General features: G+C 40.2%; 2 protein-coding genes across 2 annotated transcripts; both read left to right on the forward strand.

The window, feature by feature from the left end:
* The first annotated feature begins 447 nt into the window (after positions 1-447).
* atp5mc3a (ATP synthase membrane subunit c locus 3a) lies at positions 448-3,439 on the forward strand. Its single transcript, XM_085375289.1, has 5 exons — positions 448-506; positions 707-803; positions 1,569-1,643; positions 2,124-2,314; positions 2,603-3,439. Exons 2-5 carry the CDS (start codon positions 765-767, stop codon positions 2,715-2,717), a joined length of 420 nt encoding a protein of 139 aa, XP_085231415.1. The 5' UTR covers positions 448-506; positions 707-764; the 3' UTR covers positions 2,718-3,439.
* Positions 3,440-4,873: 1,434 nt separating this feature from the next.
* Positions 4,874-22,554, forward strand: atf2 (activating transcription factor 2). Its single transcript, XM_085374228.1, has 11 exons — positions 4,874-4,930; positions 6,271-6,367; positions 6,453-6,571; positions 6,663-6,788; positions 7,165-7,343; positions 9,245-9,359; positions 11,150-11,242; positions 14,045-14,275; positions 14,887-15,093; positions 17,288-17,393; positions 21,251-22,554. Exons 1-11 carry the CDS (start codon positions 4,883-4,885, stop codon positions 21,472-21,474), a joined length of 1,545 nt encoding a protein of 514 aa, XP_085230354.1. The 5' UTR covers positions 4,874-4,882; the 3' UTR covers positions 21,475-22,554.
* The last annotated feature ends 240 nt before the right edge of the window (positions 22,555-22,794 follow it).

Raw genomic sequence — 22,794 nt, forward strand, 5'->3', positions numbered from 1 at the left:
TACACATAAATATTTAAGAGTGGATAAATTGATGTTAAGTATCCCTACTCAAAAACTTAGCATTGCCACTTAATTATTTGAGTTAATTAGTTACATGATTTTGTTCAGTAATGAAATACATCCTTCTTCTAAACCTGTTTAAAAAATATAGAAAAGTATCAAGTAATGCTTCAGACTCAGTGATTGGTGATAAGAAAGAATTGGAAAAGCAGATAAATGTAATTGGGGTTTTTTTTTAACTTTAAAAAAACCTGATTTCTTAACATTGAATGTAGTAGAACTGGCCATTTCCAATAGTATAAAACATTTTTAAATGTCCATCTGAACTTTTTTTCTCACATTAAAATTTTAAAAAACGTACTTAAAACATTTATTGATAAAGTTTCTTCCCGGCTGATTTTCAATAAAGTTTAATTGAAACGACCTGCCCAGTCACCATCCGGGCATCTTACGAACACCCCATCGCGCATGCGCACTCTTCCACTGTGGTTCGACCTCTGCAGTCGGTAAGTGTGTAATGGCAGTTTGAATGAGAAACGTATCTTTATAAATCCCTTTTCATCCTCTCTTTAAGCTTCGCATTGCAGTGGGCAAGTGAGGATAACATACAGAACGGATGTGAATGCACTTATGAATGCTGTTATTTTCTCTACTGGGCATTTTTACACCCGTTTGACCTTAATTCTCTCCGATCTTCCCTCCATAGAGAAACCCGGGATTCAACCAGATTTGACCGAACCGGTTAAAACTACCTAAACTAGAAAATGTACGCCTGCGCTAAGTTCGTCTCCACGCCGGCTGTGGTGAGTTTCTCCTCGTCTGTGTGTTTCTTTGAGTCGGACTTCTCTTAATGTCGCAAATAAAGCCGGTGGGCCTCTGGTTGAACTTGACTGCAGCTTTCCTGCAAGGGTATCAGACTAGGCCGGGAGCTTAGCCGGCTAATGCTAAACCAGTAATTCACATTCCTTTTTAATGGCAGCAGAATGGGTGCAATGTTCATGAAATTTACGCATGCGATTTTTAAAATTGTTAATAATAATGCATCTATAATCCTGCGTTAGCCTTTAGCACGTAGCTCCCATTATGGCCGCTAGCTAAGGTCATTTAGGCCTTCTATTAGCAGAACAAGGCGCAGAGTGCACAAGACCTCGCACTTTGCAAACAATACAGAAATGGTTACATTTTCCGTTTGGGCTGCCAGCTTGCACGTACATATATCCTGGAGTGTCTTTATCCAAGGTCATGATACTGGTTTTGGAGGCTAACCAGTTTGAATGACAACACAAATGGGTGTTAGCTAACTTGCACTGGATTTTTATTGTAATATGCCAACATCATTGCTCAACAGTTAACTTTTAATACTACTTGCAGTCATCACTAAGCGCCACAGGTCACACATTGCAATGAATTACACTGTGACATTCAAGGAGTCATCCACCTTCAAACATATCCACAAATGGGGAATAGTTGCCACTGTTAAAGCACATGTGTTGTATGATACTGAGCATACATTCATGTAAATTGTTTATCTGGACTCATTATTCGTGTTTTTGGTGTTGTTGTTGCAGGTCCGTGCTGGTTCCCGGGTTCTTTACCGACCTCTGTCTGCCTCTGTGCTGTCCAGGCCTGATGTCAAATCAGAGGTAAGAAGAAATGCAGGCTTTCTGCAACTTCTACAGCCCTTCTTAACAGTGCAGTGTTGGAAATTATTACCTAAATTACCACTGTCAATTTTGTATAGCACATTTCATAATACGTAAACTCCGTGTGCTTACCATAAAAGATAAAGACCAGCTATGCAAGTCTGCAGTGTCTGAAAGCAACAGATCAAAGTTTTAAAAGAAATAAAATACAAGTTAAAACACACATGCAATAAATAGTTCAACCTTTATGTGTGGATTTCTGCTCTGTAGTTTATCTTTACGTTTAAAACTTGCCAGTAAAATGGCAATTTTTTTGATTAATGGTGTGACAGAACTGCTTAAAATTTCCCTAAATTTCAGACTGTGCCTCCTATATTACTCCTGTCATCTGTTGCCACACTGTTTTAAATGTCAGCTGATGTTTACATTGAGGCGGGCAGCGAAAGGACAGTGTTTACAGTGCCTCTTCTCTTGTTACAGAGCAGTGTTGCTCTGCTGCCTCAGAGCCCCCTGAGCCAGGCTACACTGAGAGGCTTCCAGACAAGCGCTATCAGCAGGGACATTGACACTGCCGCCAAGTTCATTGGTGCTGGAGCCGCCACAGTCGGAGTAGCTGGATCTGGTGCTGGAATTGGGACAGTGTTTGGTAGTCTCATCATTGGCTATGCTAGGTTTGTTTTAATTTTAGTGTCTTTATTCTTCACTATAATAATAATAATAATAATAATAATAATGGATTGGATTTATATAGCGCTTTTCAAGGCACCCAAAGCGCTTTACAATGCCACTATTCATTCACTCTCACATTCATACACTGGTGGAGGCAGCTACGGTTGTAGCCACAGCTGCCCTGGGGCAGACTGACAGAAGCGAGGCTGCCATATCATGCTATAACGCTAATTGATTCCTTGTGTGTTCTGTAAATGTGCTGATATCTTATTTTCTTCCTTTCTTTGCAGGAACCCATCTCTGAAGCAGCAGCTGTTTTCATACGCTATCCTGGGATTCGCCCTGTCTGAAGCCATGGGACTGTTCTGTTTGATGGTGGCTTTCCTTATCCTGTTCGCTATGTAAAACTCTGCTGTCAGACAAAATTTTCATTACAGATGTGACTACATATTTTATTGTGGCTACCAAAATTGTTCCGTGTTGGTGTCATGGGAAATGTACATTTTCAAGTCTTTTAGACACTGTCAAAAAAGCCAAGACATGTATTGTACAAATGTAAGAAATTACGTGATTAAAATACATGTGTTTGACTATTTAACAATGGCAGTAACTTTTATGTCTGGATTATAAATGCTAACACAACAGAAAGCACTTGGCCTTCATGAATGTCATCTTTTCTGTGAAGCAGGTGCTTAGACTTGCCATTACTCAGCCTTGTTTTCATAGACTATAACATGCAAGCTTTTTGGGGTCCACCTTAATGACTTTTTGGTTCAGCTGCACTTAAGTAATATTGTATTCAGACAGCAAGTGAGTGCTTGCTTTTGTAAATGCCACTGAATAAATCTAGCTGATTTTAATTGAGCTAAGTAATGGGTTTTGAATTTTTTGACTTGTGATGAAAGCCCCCGGTTTCAAAAGCTGACAGATTGTAGTCATTACACCTTTATTGTTGGCTGCTTTCACTGGCTGAGCTTAAATTTGAAGAGGTAAAATCAGTCTTAAAAAATGCCAGAGTTGATAATCATTAAGTCACTTATCAAGCAGAAATGCTTAACATTCATTGTTAAGGGTGATCTTTAAATATCTCAGTTTAAGATTTGGCTCACACAAACTGTTGCTGTACAATCCTTTACTATGATAAGGTAATATTTGTCACTTGTCATGACAAAAAATGATCAGCATAGATCCAAATGTATAACAATATAAAATGGTGATCTATATTGTGTGTGTGTGTGTGTATATATATATATATATATATATATATATATATATATATATATATATATTAGTTCAAAATGGAGTGTATATTGTAAACTAGTGCAGTTAACTAGGGATGGTTTATGGTTTATATCCACCCTTTTTCTCACACATCCAAAACAGGTCATGGGGGACCGGAGCCTTTCACAGATTGCCTGAAATCATGTTTAAAACCTTGAAAGTCTTGAGCATCAGCAGTGACAAAAGGATTCTGGTCAGATAACATATCGGATCTGTTACTTTTTTAACGCTTAAAAAAAATCTTGGAAGGTTACAACATTAAAAATAATAGTAATGAAAATAACAAAATGATTAGAGATTGTTTTATGTATAAAAAATAATAAAAGGGATTAAGTTGGAGCCTCCAGAAAACACTGAAAACTAAATCAGTAATTTTCTGGAAGGAGAAACATCAGAAATATGACTTTTGTTAGCAAGGATATTTTATATGCCTTAAAACATGTCTGCTCCTAATTCTTTTCCAAAACTACTTGAAGGTCAATGACAACAAGAGCAAAGTGTATGTGGCTCGTCGGTCCGAATGTGACGTTTACGGAAGAGTCATAGCTGTTCTCGCGATGCTTTAGTACGACCGTGGGATTTTGGAAATCGAGGGTTGTGGCTGAGGGGGTAAGTGACCACATAAACTGATAGCGAATGGGTAAAAAGCTGCGGTAAAAGACATAATTACTGGGACCGTGAGGTACTCGTGCTCCGTTACGACGAGACAGCCTCGAAACAAACGCTGACATCTCCTTTGTTTACAGTGATATTTAGCTCCTAATATGGCGACGCTAGTATGTTAACGCAGGGCTCAGGCTATTCCGTGGAAGCGACTGGAAGAGATGAGCGCTACATATGTAGTAACGTAATAGTGAGATGTTCATGTGTGTGATGTCTGTTAAAAATGAGCTGCTATATTTACAGCACAGAAGCTGTCAGATGATGGTAGCCCTGGATGCGTGGCTCAGTCGCTTGTTGTGCCAAAACAAGTGAAGCGATAATCCTCTTTATGATGACAACGAGTGTAAACAACCAAAGCAGCCGCCCTGCATCCATAGGCTTTGTCCAAATTTCCAGCTCTGCTTTATAACCACTGCATCCTCCAACCACCCTGTATTTACACATTTATGAGCTACATTTATTCTCACTAATTATTATTTGCTATAGCCCTATTTGTATACCGTCAGCTCTTGAACTATACATCATTGCATATCTGCAGGTGTGATATTTATTTACATATATATATATATATATATCTTTTATTTATTTATTGTTATTTCAGGGCGAGGTAACAGGAATTCCTTAATATGAGTGATGATAAACCTTTCCTATGTACTGCTCCTGGGTGTGGACAGGTAAGTGTTTGATCACAGGTGTTTCATAAATCTCACGGTACAGATGAACATGACTGGATCCACATTTCCACATCCCCCCAAAAATATATATATACATTGATATACATAGATATATACATTGCAAACTGGTCACTTTTTCATTGACGTAGTATATAGACCCAAACATTTTTTTTTTAAAGTGCCATATGAGCACATTATAAACTAAAGCAAAAATGGTTTTAAATAACTAAGTTTAAAACCTATCCCATCATAGCAATACTGGAAACATTAACAATAGGGTACACTTCCCAACACCTACTCATATACATTGATTTGGGGCTCTAAGGAACTTAATCACAATGCCTAGCTGGTAATCAGGTGCTCTGTTTTTTGTTGTGATTTTTTTAAAGTAATTTTGACATACTCTATGTATTATATGATCTAAAACCCACTAAAGTGTAGGTTTTGGTCAAAATTTACACTTAACTATTTCATTTTTGTGCTAAAATACATAAAATTCAGATGAACTGAATTCAAAAAGTATTGAAATTTTCCTAAAAGACTCACAACCTGTCATCTAAAAAAAGATGCTCCACTTGTGAAATGTATGCAAATACCATTGCCAGTGATTTAAATGACAATTTGACCAATAAGCAATGATAATCTGCATTTTTCAAATTTAGTTTTACTTTGTAATTATTCCCTCTTGTCTGCATAGGAAACAAACAAATACTCATTAGAAAAATAAAGTATTTTGGCTCATCAAAGCAAAATTAACGTGACTAAATAGATCAAAATAAGCTTCTTAATTTATTTACTTACTGCTCATCTAATATCTGGAGATGCTTAATTTGACTTAATGTATATAAATGGGTCTTCAGAGTCCTGAGATCCTTTTCACAGTTCTGAGGGCATGTCTAGTGTATCACAGGTGTTAGATGTGTATTTGCTGTACTCAGTGAGTTTTCTGATAAGTACATACATAGATCGTGCTATTAACCTTATGAAGTCCAATGTCCAGTGTTTGTTAGAGTCCATTTTACTTAGTCAGGTCTGCTTTCATAGTAACATTAGAGTTGCTTTGTTGCTGCTCAGTTGCTCGTGGTTTTGGTCAGCAGGATTTGTTTCTGTTGTTTAGTCAATACTCATAAAAATAAACGGGTTGGGCACAATTATATAACAGCTTTCGCAGTTAAAGCTTATAATGAGTTTCGACAGCCACACATTAGAGGCCGTAAAGCTGTCAAGCTAGAATCCAGCCATGACGTAGAAGACTAAATTATTGGTCAGAATTAAAATTTTAAGGTTTAAGTGAGACTTCTTTCAGTCACACTTGCTGTATTTTTTGAAACCTTGCATAGAGATTCACAAATGAAGACCACTTGGCTGTCCACAAACACAAACATGAGATGACCCTGAAGTTTGGCCCTGCTCGGAATGACACTGTTATCATTGCAGGTGAGTGCTCTGTTAGATGGACTATTCAGAGGTGATGGATGCTTTACATTTCCATCTCTGTGCTCAAGAGTTTCCTCCCTTGCAGACCAAACCCCAACGCCCACTCGCTTCCTGAAGAACTGCGAGGAGGTCGGGCTCTTCAATGAACTCGCCAGTCCTTTTGACCATGACTTCAAAAAAGCCACTGAAGATGAAATTAAAAAGGTGGTTCTCGCTGTTAAATGTGTAAGCAGATCATCTGAGCCTTGTCTGTGTTAATTCTTGTGATCATTTTGGGCTTCTTGTTGTTCCACAGCTACCCCTGGATTTGTCACCTCTTGCGACACCTATCATCCGCAACAAAATTGAGGAGCCCACAGTGATAGAGACACATCGAGATAGCCCTCTGCCTCATCCTGAGTCTACTACAAATGATGACAAGGTAGGCACTTTAAGCTGCCTCTGGCATTTTTTCTAACCATAGAGCATTTACAACGCTCTAATGAAGGGCGTTCTCTACTCCTGCGATCAGAAATTTGCAAATCCGCTTTGTGAAGCATTGGGACTTTCTGCTTAATATAATTTAATTTTGAACTCTTAACTTGTCTTATTCTGTTGTTAATACACTAAAACTGAAAAGATTAGCAGTACTACACAAATATTAGTTGGATTCAGACAAATACCTTTTACTTGATTGCTCATATTATTTATTCCTGATGTTGAGGAAAGAGTAACAGCATCTTATTATAGGAAACATTCAAGTAATCTGGTGTCAGTTAAACACTTCATTCAGCTAAGATCTTCTATGATGTTTCCAGGATTTATCTTTGCAGCCAGCCTCACTGCCAACATCCACTATAGTCCATCCTGCATCCCTCCAAGTTCCCAATGTACTCCTAGCAACCTCAGACGCTAATGTTGTAATACAGCAAGCTCTCCCATCGCCAACATCTAGCTCTGTTATTACCCAAGTCCCATCTACTAATAGGCCTATAGTGTAAGTAACCAAATGTGTCCGTTTCTTAAGATCCTAGTTCTATTAAATCATCGTTTCCTTTTCCAAATCATTTTTGTGCAGTTTTGCCATGGTGAGCTCATATTTCATGAGGCATGTGCTTATTTGTTTTGGGATTTATTTGCATTCTGCAGGAACATTTTCTTTTGGCTCTAAGTTCCGTCTTTGAAGAACAAAATCAGTGTTGCTCAAATATACAAATATCGATGAAAAATCTGAGACTTAGAGAAAAAAACATGAACGGGGTTTTCACATAATCATCACCGTCACAGCAAGTCTTGTGCTTTATTTTCCTCCAGTATCCTCTGATTATTGTCTTTGGCAGAGAGCCAAAATCAAAACCTAGTTAGAATTATTTATTTATTTATTTTTCACAAGGCTAACCGAAGAAAACTTCATTCAGTCGGTCGCAAAATGCTAACTGCACTCACAATTATACTGAGTGGAATGGTTTTCTTCCTGCCGATGTCCCACATGTTAGTCCATGCAACCTCTTTTGTCTCTTGAAAGACTAATTTTTTTAGTTAATCAGTTTATAAAAACCCACACTGCAGCTTTTCATCCAGCAGATGAAATTGACATAGCAGCACCTTCATTACTTTCATTATTGTGCACATGATTTACTAAGCAGGGCAAATTAGCATGGAAAGTTCTGCAGGCGATCTGCTAACAGTGTTCATGTTGTTCATCTTTGAACACAGATGCAGCTATTTCATTTTAATAATGACCAGTGTGATGTACCAAGAGCAGTGGGAGTCACAGGCACACAGTAGGAGCTGTAGGTTGTGGGCTTTGCACTTTATGAGTTTCTTTCCAGAAACTGCTTAAAAAGTCAGATAAAAGAAAGATGGCTGAAGGAGATTTAATATGTTCTGAAAAAAGGATGAAGTCTGATTCATTTGCATTCATTTTAGATTTGAGCTCTTTATTGTGTCATCTTTAATTTTGTGAGCTCATCACTTTTTTTGTATTTCCTTTTTAACTGAGCTCCCTTTTTTGTGGAAATTCTAAACTTTCCGAGCTTCATTTTATTGAACTTTATTGAGTCTTTGAGAGCTATAACAAGGTAATTTCCCAACTTTGGAGATAAATAAAGTCAGAGTCTCAGTCACAGCCTTTGACACTGAACCTTTAAGCTCTCAGTGAAGATGTGCAGGAGAAAGCCAAAACTTTGACACCTGCACCCAAAGCTTTGAGTGACCCACCCCAAGCCAATTTATCCTAAATTAACTCTCCTATACACAACTATCCTTGCTATGTCAGGCACTGAAAAGGGCATGCTTATTTCAGGGTTAAATAGTGTATGCCACAAACCACAATAAGTCATGTTTATATAATTCATTGAAATACTCTCCTCTCAGATTTCTCTCTCTAAAAGGGAAACACCTTTCAGTCACAAACTTAATGCTAAAACAGGATTTTTTCGCTGGCATAGACGGTCAGTGAATCAGGTGCTAAATGCTTGTCGTACTCACAGTAAGGCTTCAAGAGGCCTTTCCCTTTAATAGTAGATATTCTTTAATATTTGAAATCCTGACACAGATGATTTAGTGAAGCCCTGTGTGTTTTCTTGACAGTGAAATCAACTTGTTACCAGAAGTCAATATCTGGGCAATACTGATGTCATTTATTAGGTCATAATATAGCAGTAACACTGGATCTTTTGAAGATATTGTTTGACTCTTTTTCTTACGGGTGCTTTTTCTGTTTGTTTGTTTGTTTTTTGTCTTGATTACACCTTAATTTCCATCAGTTTGCCTGAATATGACATCATGTCGTATATTTGTAGTCGCTCCTGTCTTTAATTTTGTGACATATTCCATTTTGTGTTAATCACAAAGCTTACTGTTTGCCTCACTGTGATTTCCTCTTTCCTCTTTCAGCCCAGTGTCTGGTACCTTCCCCGTGCTCTTACAGCTGCCTAATGGCCAGACCATGCCAGTTGCTATACCTGCATCTATTACAAGCTCAAGTGTACATATTCCAACTACAATTCCTGTAAGTTTTATGCCCAGTAATATTCTGTCAGCATTGTGTTTCATTGTGCTTTTATGCTACTTTCACACATGCACGGGGCAGAACTTTTCCTGATATCGTCTGGCAGAGGTGCTTTTGTGAATGTGAATGTTAGCCAGTCTTTACCCTTAACCTGCCAGCTCTGTGATACAAAGTCTTGTGTTGATGTGAGAAGCACAGGTAATATTTCTGTGAATTCACAGCTAGCAGGTAGTCGTCTAGTACCTGTTACCTGCATGCTCCAGTTAGGCAGCTCCCCCACCGAAACCACACAGAGTATTTCAAGGAGTGAGAATGCAGCTGAAGGAAATTATCTTATGCCGTATGCTGTATTTAAAAAAGTAATTTTTAAACGGTGTTTATCCCAACATCTTCTGGAGTTCATGTGTGAAAACACTTTTGTGTAGAAGCTGAATATTTTGGTGTTTATTTGATTAAACGGATCAACGCGCAGCACCCATTATTTACAGGACAAATAGAGGAGTCAGAGCTATTTATTACTGAAATAATCTTGTTGTGAAGTTTATTTAGTAGCTGTTGTGCAGCTTTTGAGCTTCTGCGGCAGATGTAATGTGCCCGGTTGTCAGTCGCCAACTGCTGTTTCCATGGAAAAGAAGGAATTAACTAATGAACGAAAGCATTTGTTTTCACCAAATGAGTCGATTGATTTCATGCTCGACTGATCACCAGTTTACATATGAAATGTTGTTTTCCATTTAACGTGAAAACACAGGAATTCCACTGTTGCTTTCAAACATTAATGGACAGCAACGCGAGTGATTACAATTCAAATCCCTCTCGGATGACATTGATATTGAGCTATTGCGATACATTAAATTAACCTCTTTTTTGTTTGTTGTTTTTGTTTGTTTGGGTTTTTTTGCTGTAGTTGGACAGAGGGACTGTTTACAAAGTTGGCACCTCAGATTTGGCAGTCAGTGTAAAGCTGGAGAGGCTGACTGAAATAATGGACTTTAGAGTTCACTTGTGGCAGAGACACAGGATTTGGATGAGGTGCAGCGGGCTTCTGTCCAGCACGTTTTACTCCTGTTTTTTCTTGTACAATCAAAATCAGCGCCCGTAATTTAAAGTGGAAGCCATAGATGATGCCACTCGTTTATTTTGCGAACAGCGCGGCTGCGTGTCATCTAGAAATATGTTGTAAATGAAGGCCTTGTTGGTATTTCTTGAACTCTCCCATGTGGTTGCCTGTCTTATTGTTCACTGTAGTCCTGATTATCTATGTGGAACACTGAGCAGCAGTCGATTATCTCCTGATAGAGGCACAGCAGGGAAAACCTCTGTCTTCCTGGTCTGTGGGGATATGGAAAGCCTTTGACAAGTAAAGGAGGGCAAAAGTAGATGGAGAACATGAGCCACCAGTGGGCCTCCCTTTCACTCGATCAAACCCCCTCCCCCCAGCTCTTCCCATCTCCCTCTGTCTCATTGTCAGCGGCTGCGAGAGGAGGCCCAAGTCTGGCCTTCTGACTCATGTCTCTCCATCCTCTCTTCAGCTTCCCTGTCCATATGCTCTCACGCAGGCAGGCAGAGGTTCATTAGCGTGCACACTGCATCTCCATGTGGCGCTGCCTCCACAAAATAACAGGCCATCCAACCTAATGAGGCTGAGATATGAGGAAACTCTGAGAGCCTGCCATGGCTGTGTGTGTATGTGTGTGTATGTTTACGTTGTGGGGGGAGCACTGGGTGCCTTTTTACTGCCGAAGACTAATTTTCTCTGTGCTGATTTGTGTCTGTGTGTCTGCTGTCAGCTTGTCAGACCTGTCACCGTAGTGCCTAACGTCCCTGGAATCCCAGGACCTCCCTCGCCACAGCCTCAGCCGGCCCAGTCAGAAGCAAAGCTGGTATTTATTATCTCTTCTTTAATTTACATCAAATGTTGTTTCCACACTGAAGCTGTTATTCCCCATTTGAGAGAGGTGATAACAGCCAAGGTAATGAGAGAGTCTAATGAGTAACAATAAGACAATAAGGTTGCTTTCTTCATAAGTGATGAGCAGAACTGGGTTTGTGGTATCAAAAAAATGGTGCAGATGATTTATTATTCCATGTGCAGTGTGTCCATTGGCTGATTTACTCAGTATTTTGTTACATAAATAAATGATTAATCAATTATTTGAGAAAATAATTTGCAAATTAATCAGGAACAGAATAAAAACACTTGTGCCTGCCCCGCTAATTTAACATAATCCATCTACAAAAAACCAAAAATGCTTCAGATATCTCTCTGTAGGGAGAACATGGTCGTTGTTGTCCTGTTTTAACAGTGATAGTTGAAGGGCAGAGATACAAAGTGTTATGTGGGAAATCAGTGGCAATGTGATGAAGCACGGATCACAGAACCTGTAAGTGTTCGCAGCATGCTCCGCCTTTGGAAATTAGCAGCTAAACTGCAGAGAGGAGGTGTGTGTGTTTGTGTGTGTTGGGAGGGTAGGATTGATCCTGACTCGTGAGAAGGAGGAAGAGGAAGGAGTAAAGGGAGGGGCAGGGAGTTGTCGGGGATCATGGGGTATGGAGATGACAAACGCAGAGACAGCGTTGAGCTCAGCACGCCGTCACAAGGGCCAACCAGAGGGGGGCTACCTGCGAGAGCCAGCTGGGGGCATCCTGGCACACGCTCAGCGAGGCACATTAAGTCGGCCTCACCCTGCATGGAACCTTTTGTTCAGCAGAATCCTGCCTGACCTGCATCCCCCCCTCTTACTCGCGGCGCCTCCCACCGCACTCAGCTCATCAGCAAACACCTAATGAGCCTGCGTCAAGAAAACAGACCCCCAGCTCAACCTGCCTGCTCCCCGCCCCCACCTAGCTCTCGGGGGGCGCGGAGACGGCACTTTACAAGGACTGATGATGCTGCAAAGACCACAATAATGATAATTAACTTGCTGAATTTAGAAGATTATGCTGTTAATTAGTTGCAAAATAAAGATAAGTAATATAGTAGCAGATGGTTGAATAACACCCATGAGATGGAGGGTTATTACACTGATGAGGTTTCCATGGCAGAAATGAAATATGAATCTGACTGGCTTTTCCCTCTTTCTGTGGGCCATTCCAAGAGAATAATATCTTGTTTCTGCCAGAAGAGCTTCTGGAAGGGTATTACACGATAAACTAATTTGGTAGATAGATTGGTCTGGCAAAGGTAGTTGCTAGAATAATGTGGTCCTCTGTTTTCTCATGTAAATGCATTCCCTCTCACTCTGTTATTGCTTCCAAAGGCTCATTCACTTTCACCTTGTTTGTTTGCGTCTTTGATGCTAGAGGAATTGACCTGTGAATTGCAGGGATTGTTTGTGTGTAACATGGTTAGAGGTAGTGTTAAAAGACTCCTTTATTAATAGTTTTATCCAGATCACGTTTCAACATGTGCAAAATAAAATTAAGAATGCGGGAAATGAAAAGCTTAGGATGCAAGTACATTTTAAGCATAGCTCTAAAGATGTCATAAACATTCTGAAACCCTTTCACAGTAATTTTCCTCTTTACGTTATTCATTTTAATACCCTGTTTCACTATATTATTCCATATTAATTACTACTTATTTACTACATTGTTTTACCTATTTTACTACTCATACAGTTTGTACATACACTCAATGTATGGGTCCAACATGAAATCACTGGTCCAGTAAATTCATTGATACTGCTGTAGACCTTGGCTTATGTGTTAGCTACCTTTACAGCAAGCAATAGAAATATTGTAGCTACTTCATATCATCAATTGACACTAAGCCCAAATGTTTCCTGACCACATGCTTAGCAAGTTGAGGTCTGTGCTGTAACTTGACACAGTATTCCACTAGTTCAAATATGGCTATTTTTAAGATAAATAACATTTCAATGTTTTTATGTGTTGTATTAGCTTACTGCAGTGTTCTTAGAAAGTATTCAGATCTTTTTTCATGATCCAGTCCTGTTTCCTGAAGTTGATCTTTGAAATGTATCACAGCTCATGTCCAAGCCATGAAATCATAGAAACTGTCTGTAGACCTGAAATTGTGAAGTATAGATCAGGGAAATTTCTAAAGCCACCGTCACCTGACTAACAACGCCTCTACAGTGACGCACGGTGGAGGCAGCATAGTGCAGCGGGACTGTGGAGGGGGGTTTGTGAGCAGTGCAGACAGACAGACTGGTTAGTTATAGTATAGATTATTACAGCTGCAAGCTGAGAAGAAAGGAAACTTGTTCCAGATTACATAAGAACTGAGACTAGGGTCCAAGTGTCCAACTATAACCCTGTACTATAAAACATCTTAGCATACAGCCACATTTAAGAACGAGAACCTACCCTGTAAGTCTACAAAGACAAAATATCAGGATGCTTTTGTAAATGAGAGATTTTAGTTTGTTTATTGATATGTTGTAGAATAAAAATTTTGGTCCACATGAGTAACCTTTCATTTTCCCCAGTAAAAGTAAAAGTATACAATCCGTAGTTTTTGTGCTCTGTTGTACATCACACTGTGATAGACAGTGAATTTTTCAGAAATACAACTTTTTAATGGCCACACCTTTTAATGTGCACTTTAGCAGACCATATGGCCTCCTTTTTTACATCACTTGCTTTTTACATAATGTTTTCCTTCTTGTACTAACCGGTGCTTGTTTTTATTAACCTGCTTTGCCAAATTCTGTTTCCAGAAATTGAAAGCCACATTAAGCCAGCAGCTTCCTCAGGTAACCAATGGAGATGGTGGTGAAATCCAAAGCAGCGCTGTAACACACACCGCTGCCCCTGCTTCTCCTGTCCCGACTCCAACCCCAACTCCAGCCCCGACTGCAATCCTTACTCCGGCTCCTCACCTGCCCACAACCGAGGCACCTTCTCCACATTCTCTGCAGCAGCCAGCCACCTCCACGACAGAGACACCTGTAAGTACTTATATCTTCACAGTTTATTGTTTTATTAATATTTCATATAAGAAGCTACTCTTGTGTGTCTTAAATCTTCAGCTATATTTGAATGTAGACTAATGCAAAGAGATCATCCATTTTTGTTGCTTATTAAAGTATTTAATCACGGCTGCCGTGTCCTTTGGTTTTAAAATGTTGCAGAAGTTCATACAGGTAACAGGTACAGTGAGAGTGAGGGTAAATCTTAATATTGTGTGCGATTACCTGTATAAACAATTTATTTTTAATTTAAGCCAGTACATCAGCAAGGCCATTATATCGACTGATATTAGCTGTTTGCAGATAAAATATCAATACAATTATACATCATAAATATCAATGCAAATATTAGCTGTTTGTATTGACATTTCTAATTAGTGCTAAATAAACATTATAAAAGTCATTGTGTAGTGTGTCCACCAGACACAACAATCAGCTGTTCAAACAGAGTTGGGCAGAATATAAACGAATAATCTCCCTTTCCTGTTGTGTTTAATGGCAAAGAGTGATGGCAAAGTGGTCACTCAGTAGCAGGACCACTTCCAATTATACTTTCCATTATTAGTATTGTTGTTGTTGTTGTTGTACAGGCTTCCCCGGTGCCCCCTGCACCAAACCCACCAAGCACAGGGGGTCGGCGGCGCAGAACAACGAGCGAAGACCCCGACGAAAAGAGGCGTAAATTCCTGGAGCGGAACAGGGCCGCAGCTTCTCGCTGTAGGCAGAAGAGGAAGGTGTGGGTCCAGTCTCTCGAGAAGAAGGCTGAGGACCTCACCTCCATGAACGCACGCCTACAGGTGCTTTTTACGTATTTCTTTCATCTGCTGCATGTAAAAAAGACCCAAAACAAACCACTCTTTTGTCTCTCTTTGTTGTGCGCTCAGATCTATTAGTGTGTCATTTTGTGTATGTACGTGTTCGTACTCTGTGGTGTCTGTTTGTCATTGTACGATGTTAGCGTATGCGTCCGTACACAGACTTTTCCCTTCTGCGGTGATGAAGTCATTAAAGCCGATTAAGAAGAGCTGCCGTGTGACAGCAGCGGTGTGTGAGCCCTTTACATCGATGTGTCCCTGTCAATAAAGATGTATCCTCCAGATGTCAGCCGCACACAAGCGTGTCTTCGCTTCTGTCTCAGCAGTTTACTGAATGGCCTCAAAAATCTCCTAGGGAAAGGTGTCTTTTTGAACCTTCATTTCGCTGGAAGCAATTAGGATCTGATGCTGACAAGTTCGAAACAGTTCATGTATCTGCTGTCTCTGTTGATAAGTGTGAGCCGGGGGTGCGGCACATCGGTGTTCCAGACAATTAAATGAGATGTGGTGTTTATTTGCTCACTGTCTTATTTTTCTATGAAAGCAGAGTAAGATGTGCAGGGTGGAGGAGGGAATACACAGCAGCGCAAAATAAATGGGTCCACGTTGTTAATATCGTCTGGTTCAAAAAGAAGTTATCAGCACTTGTCAGGCGGCGCTACTTAGGATTTTATTTAAATAAAGGCAGATGAAAAGGAAAGGATAGGTGAGTGAATAAGGTTATGAAATCAAAGAGTTTTATCTGTTAACTGCAAAAAAAAACGGAACAACATGTGGCTGAGAAGAAAGGACGCTTCATACGAGGGCATTAATCAGCGGTGCTGCTTTCTTTTTTTTAAACCCATGCTGACATGGCCCAGCTGATCAGCAAAACTGCCTCTAATGATGCACAATTATTTTAACATCATCCTTAACTGGCTTTTTAATGAGGTGTCAGACCAGGCAGCTCACAGAGCTTCCAGCATCACCGAAGGCCCATTTGCTCGATTTCGATTAAATCACAAAGTTCCAGATAAGTTTTTCACTCTCAAAAGTCCATTTTAGTAACCGTTTAAAATACAATGTCATAAAATGACGCAGTTTGGCGTTACTGGAGCTGAAATGTTTGGCACATGTTTGTCTCTGTCGTGAACTAGTGGGCATGTTTGAAAATAGTGCCTGTTTTCTATTGCCTGTAAATGAAATCGGTCATGGTGGAAGCACACTGAATACAGTGTTGGCTGGATGTGATACATACGCTCCTTCCAGCTGTGTTTAAATCTGTCTTACAATAGCTCAACCCTGCCAAAACCAGCTAGACTAAACAGATGGAATCAAATAAATTGGCTGCTTTTAGACTAATAGATTAAGCCACCCATAGTCCTTTAAAGGAGAAGAGCCCGAGCTTAAATCTGCCATTGGGTGTTCTGTGGGCCCCTGGCCGCTCTAAATCCAGTTAAAGTCACCTTCAACGTAATGTGGCTCTCTTTTACGACATGCAGAAATCCTCACCTCCCTCGGGAGCTGTAACGACGCGAGAGCGTAAATCTCAGCAACATCTACAAAGTTGCTCTGACAATCCGAACAGCTCACCTCTGACAAATGCGCTGGTCGCTAGCCAGTGAAGGCTCATAATTATTGTGCAGGAAATACATAAATGAAAAAGTGCATACTTGATTCTGAATTCATTTGTTGTATTGTTACCTTCCCCCTGTGTTCACCGGTTCTCATCTGAGTCTTTAGAAGTTTGACTGGTCGTGTGGGCGAGGTCTTTAAAATTCAACTCTGCATTTCCAGTAATAATTCATTAGCGATAGAGTTTTTCATATAGAGAGGGCACACAGCCACATTCAAGTTGCTTTTGGTGTGTCTTCATGCATATGTGAATTTATTATAGTGTATATATGCAGATTTTGGGGTTCATTTTTTTGCAGTAACATTCCCACTGTAGCATATTGTGTAGCTTTGCTAAACCTGGAACTCATATTTACCCAATTTAGCTCATTGCTTACAACAGGAATAAAAATAATAATCATAATATTTGCATTTACACAATTACCAGCTAACCTTTTATCTAGTTTGGAAAATCATTTCGTAGGATTTGATCTGTGTGCACCTGTCGTTTATATATCTGGTATGCTGTTTGCTCCAGTGGCCATTTCACTGATCGCTCTTGTGTGTCTCCTCACTCCTCAAGACTGAAGTCACCGACCTGAGGAACGAAGTGGCTCGGCTGAAGCAGCTTCTTCTGGCTCATAAAGATTGCCCTGTAACCGTCATGCAGAAGAAATCTGGCTATCACAGTGAGTAATGCTCCATTATTCTCAGCCCGAGGCTTCTGGAGAAACGTGTCTAAAAATGAGCTCCGGCTAACCACTAGAAGGACGTGTGGCCAAACAAAAAAGAGCCGTTGACATATTGGCTTCCTTTCTTCTGTTAGTTTTTGACAAACTTTGCAAAAGTTTGGATATTTATGGGTGCTGGTGTATGAGACAAATTCTCACTGGCGTTGTTGTCCCATTCCCGTGAAGAGGCCACAGGTGGTATTCGCACTTCCTCCTCATTTGATACCAACATAAACATTTGTTAGATGAAGTGAAATGTCTGCTGAGTGCGTCTTGACGGATGTTCAGGAGAAAAAAAAGGTGCCAGGAACTGAATTATAAAGGATGATAAGGATGCTTTTTATGTAAGCATTCATTTATTTGTTGTTTGAACATCTTTAGCTTACAATAATCATTTTAGTGGATATTTGAATAAGCAAGAAGAGTGTGCCATTTGTTTATTTATTCAAATTGCTGTTGTCAACCCAGACTGTACAGCATCATCACAAAGTCTCATTTAGAAACATATCACCTATTTTTCTTTGTTTCCCCAGACCGGGGCTCTGTCGGTCTGATTTTTTGGTCATAACTCATCTTCCTTCACAGATGAGCCAGCATGCAGCCAGAGCAAATGGGCTCCAAGTCACTTCTCCACTGCTCTGAACACCTCTGCTGACTTGTATTGACAATGATTGCCACTGAAATGAGTCTATTAAAGCAGCAAGCTTGACAGTGCTGCAGACCATTCTCATTGTGGGGTGGCCACCAAGCTCCACTGTTCATTATGCATCTCTTATTGCTAACCATCCCACAGACGCATGTCATGTGCATTATGGGACTGATGGTTTCCAGGCTAGAGTGGGCTGTCATAGCCAAGTCTCATTTGGTGCAGACATTTTTAGCAGAATCCACAGATAAAGTGGGTCATCTTTCTCACATGGTTGCTGAGGGTGTCAGCAAACACGTTTGTTACACTTTATGGAAAAATAGAACTTTATTCTAATACCACAGTTTATTAATTTGGTTCATGCTAACAGGTGTGTTTGAGTTTCAGAAATCCTAGAAGGAATGCCAACTATTATGAGAGTGAAAGGAAGTAAGGTGAACTCTGATTGAATGGCAGAATACAAAGATTCCCAATAGTTTATGATATCCACCTTAAAAAAATAACACCCTTGTGTTCATTTAAACTAGTTTTTCATTAGTTGTGGGACAAAGCATCAACACAAAATTACACTCAACAGCCACTGTATTAGCTTGTTAGCGCAACAGTCTCTTCAGCCAATCACACAGCAGCAACTCGGTGCATGTGGACATGGTCAAGATGACCTGCTCAAGTTCAAACTGAGTATCAGAATGTGGGAGAAAGGGGATTTACTTTGCTGACAGGCTGGTTTGAGTATTTTAGAAACTGCCAATCTTACTGGGATTTTCACACACAACCACCTCTAGGGTTTACAGAGAATAATCTGAAGTGAGCGGCAGTTCTCTGGCAAAAATCCTTCGTTGATGCCAAAGCTAAAGCTCTTCTGCATATCTTATAACTAAATTATGCAGAAGAGCATCTCTGATGACTTTGAACCTTGAAGCAGAAGACCACTCCTGTCAGCTCACTAAAATTGAAAAATAGAAGACTGGAAAAATGTTGGCTGGTCTGATGAGTCTCCATTCATTCATAAATTGTGATGGTAGGGTCAGAACATGGTGTAGACAAGATGACAGCATAGATCCATACTGCCTTGTATCAAAGGTTTAGGTTGTTGGTGTAATGGTGTAAGGGATGTTTTCTTGGCGCACTGGGCCCCTTAGCACCAAGTGAGGATTGTTTAAACACTACAACCTACCCAAGCATGGTCACTGATTATGTCTGTCTCTTTATGATTAGAGGGTACACAACTTCTGATTACTGCTTCTACCGTGAACCATGTCTCAAAGCTGAGATCATCTGAAAATGGGTTCTTGAAAATGACATGCTGTTTGACAATAAAGTCAGTGCACTCATAACTGTATGTGATGAGTACAGTCATGTCAGTATAGCACAAAATTTCTTCCAGCACCTTATTGCATCTATGCCTTGAATCATCAAGGCAGCTCTGAAGACAAACTGGGGTCCAGCGCTATACTACCAAGTTGTACCTAATAAAGTGGTTAGTCTCTATATATCACATAGTGATACTTAATGATACACTGCTAAAGACCTAGATATGTTCATTTGAACAAATTTTCTTCAATATTTGACTGACTAGAGCCGTTACTTTATTTCCTCCTGTGGTAGTTTTAACTAAATGGATGAGCTGAAACACACAAACAGAAGTAAACTAACCTGAATTGAAGAAGTTTTATTTTTGTTATTTTTGTTTCCTTTTTCATGTGTTTGACAGTCACATTTACTAACTTTAACCTGTGATGGTTTTAGCTCTCTCTCGCAGCTGCTTTTGTATTAAAACTGAACTGTTTACTAAGTGCTGCTGAGATATTTCGGTCCATCCATCCACGACTAATAGCGAACATCTCTCCTCGCTTGCTAACTGCCATTCTCACACTTAAAACTGCAGCATTAACAAAGGGGTAATTTTCTTTTAATTTGTGTTTATTTCAGATTACTCCACAGTCCTCCATTTATTCCCCGACACCAACAGAATTACCCCCTGGGGCTTGAGCACCCCAGTTGAGAATCACTGAAATAAACTATTTTGCTAATTAGTAAAGCACGTTATTTAATTGTGAGTGAGTCATGTAAAGCGCTCCGTTTTCTCAGTGTTACATACCCCATAAGGCCACACTGGCCCTCCAGAACCTGTAATACCCTTCATCGTCCTGCCCAAGCGTAGACATGGCAGGTGGGAGGAAATTACCCAGACTGCCCCACAAACAAGCCAGGCCATGCTTTCACTTGGCACACTAAGCTGTCCATCTGTCTACAGTGAACCCCACTTCAGGAACCAAGAGAGCGGAAAGAAGCTCCTGTCGGTCCAGGGAACCAGAATTTTAGAGCATTATGAAATATCGGGCAGCCAGCACTTGCCGTTGTTAGGAGCAATAATGCTCACTTGAACATGAAACAAATACCACCAAGCTGATTTATTCCGAGGCTGACCTTCTGCGCAGTAAAGCAGCGAGGGAGTTTATGGCTCTTTGACATTCGCTCGCACTAAATCACGCGGTCAAAGTCCAGCCAAGAAGGCAGATGAAACCTCTAATGTGGAGACATTTGTATCGCTCTTTAATTGCGTCTTCCTGCTACGGAATTTCTATTTTACGTTCCCGAGTACGAAACCCAGCCATTAATTACAAAGTGCCATCACAAGTGACTTCATATCATTAGCAATATTAATTATCATTGTGCTCCTTATTCCTTTATGAAACAGAGCATGAGAGTGGAGTCTTTTTTTTCCATCAGGATCCAATTAATTCAATGCAACTGCCTAACAGCTGGTGGCATTTCGACTCCAAGTCTTGCCTACTCTCCAGTGTGAGCATCATTAAAATCAGGTGCTGTAATCATCTGTCGCTGCAGTAGTTGGCAAGGTAACAAAAAACAAATGAGAATGCAGTTAGGGATGGGAAACACAGCCACATGCCCCAGAATGTAATGTACCCTTATGATGTGGGTTTAAATTGACATTGGAGCTTTAATTAAAGGAAGGGGTGCAGAAGTAGCATTATGGGGATTAATGAAACAGTTTGCATACGCTACATGCAAATAGCTGTTTTACATCTGATTAGGCCTGTGTGACACAGCTAGCCCAAGCCTTCTGAAGAGTATCCGGTAAAATAAAAACGGCTGCTCCTCAAACCCCCTTTATTTCAGTTTTTTTTTTCTGACGTCGTTGCAGTTACCGACAAAGATGAGAGCTGCGAGGAGATGTCCGTCCCGAGCAGCCCCCAGAGCGAGGCCATTCAGCACAGCTCCGTCAGCACCTCCAACGGGGTCAGCTCCTCCTCCACGACCCCGGCCGTCTCCGCCCCGTCCGGCGCTGCCGCCACCGCGTCAAATCAGAGCACAGAGGAGAGCCAAACGCGGAGGGGCGCCAACCAGTCTCAGCCTTCAGGGAGTTGATCGTCCCAAACTGTGCCCGAGCGTCATCGCCGGAGTGCCGTCGCCTCTACAGTCTCTCTGACGAGCAGAGCAAAGGGATTCTCTCTGAGCTTCAGTTCGGACCGTACTGTTTTTAATTTATTCCTGATTTCTTTTATGTTTTGTCCATTTTGTAATTTATAGGCAATGCTTTTAAAAATGCAATGTTTTCTCTGGAACCGATGAAGACAAAAGAATAGGCACTTTAGGTGTAAGATGTAAAACACGTGGTTCTTAAGTGTTTGGAGTTTTTTTTGTATTTGTGTGACTTATTTATTAATCTTATGGGTTTTTTTCTTTTTAATTTAAAGGCTATCAGCTTCAGCGGTTGATCAGCGAATCGTTAGCGACCGTACCAAAGCGTGCCGTGGCTCATTTTGCAGTTTGTTTTCTTGTTTCGTCTTCACGACGTTTTGTAAGCACTATCTTTACAATGAAGTAGAACTGACACTTTTTATTTAAAAGTAACTTTACTTTGTTCCATTTTGCACATATTTGAGAGATATGACGGGTTTACTTTAAAGACAGTCCGTACATTAAGTACAGGCAGCTCTGTTTTTGTTTTCCTTTAGAAGTAGATTAAAGTACTGTCGCATCACACAAACGTAAATGTCTGAATCAGATTTGAACTTTGACTGATTTTCTGTGAGTGAGGTCAGCTGTAGTTGTGCAATTTGAATGTGTGAGCTCGCCTCTGCCTGTAGGGTAGTCTTCTGGAGGTGAGCCGATTAGGAAACGTGTGTTATTTCATTAACATTCCACCTGTAGTCTGATTGTTCCTGAAGCAGTGATTGTAGGATTGCAGTACCTTATTTTCCATTACTCAATCATGGTGATGTTGACTTCATTCAGTGCCATTAATGTTTTTGTATAAATGACTTGAGTACATTTTTAATGCAGATTAGTTTGAGTTGATTGCCGTAATTTCCGATTTTAAGGGTCTCAGTAGAGGAGATCTCCTGCTTTGTATACTGTCTCTGCTTTATAAGTGACTCTTAATGGCTTTAGCGTCTAATGCGGAGCACGTAATGACATTAGGCTGTTTTCATGGTTGCAATTCTAGGTGACATTTTTAGAAAACATTGTAAATAACATCAACGATACGTTGTACGTGATCTTTCTTGGTATTATGTACTTTGTTTTTATAGGATTGTCCGGATTCAGTAGCTGAGCCCTTTTGATTACATTAACTTTGTAAGCAGTTTAAAAACTGACCTTAACAGTCTTATTAGGATATGCATTTTTTCTTCCAATAGGTCGTCATGTAAAATGAAAGCATTGAGATGTGAACTGGAATCACAT

This window comes from Diplotaxodon limnothrissa, linkage group LG16 (genome assembly GCF_057381915.1).
Source record: "Diplotaxodon limnothrissa isolate DT_005_m linkage group LG16, D_limnothrissa_male_GT1.1, whole genome shotgun sequence".
Lineage (NCBI taxonomy): Eukaryota > Metazoa > Chordata > Actinopteri > Cichliformes > Cichlidae > Diplotaxodon > Diplotaxodon limnothrissa.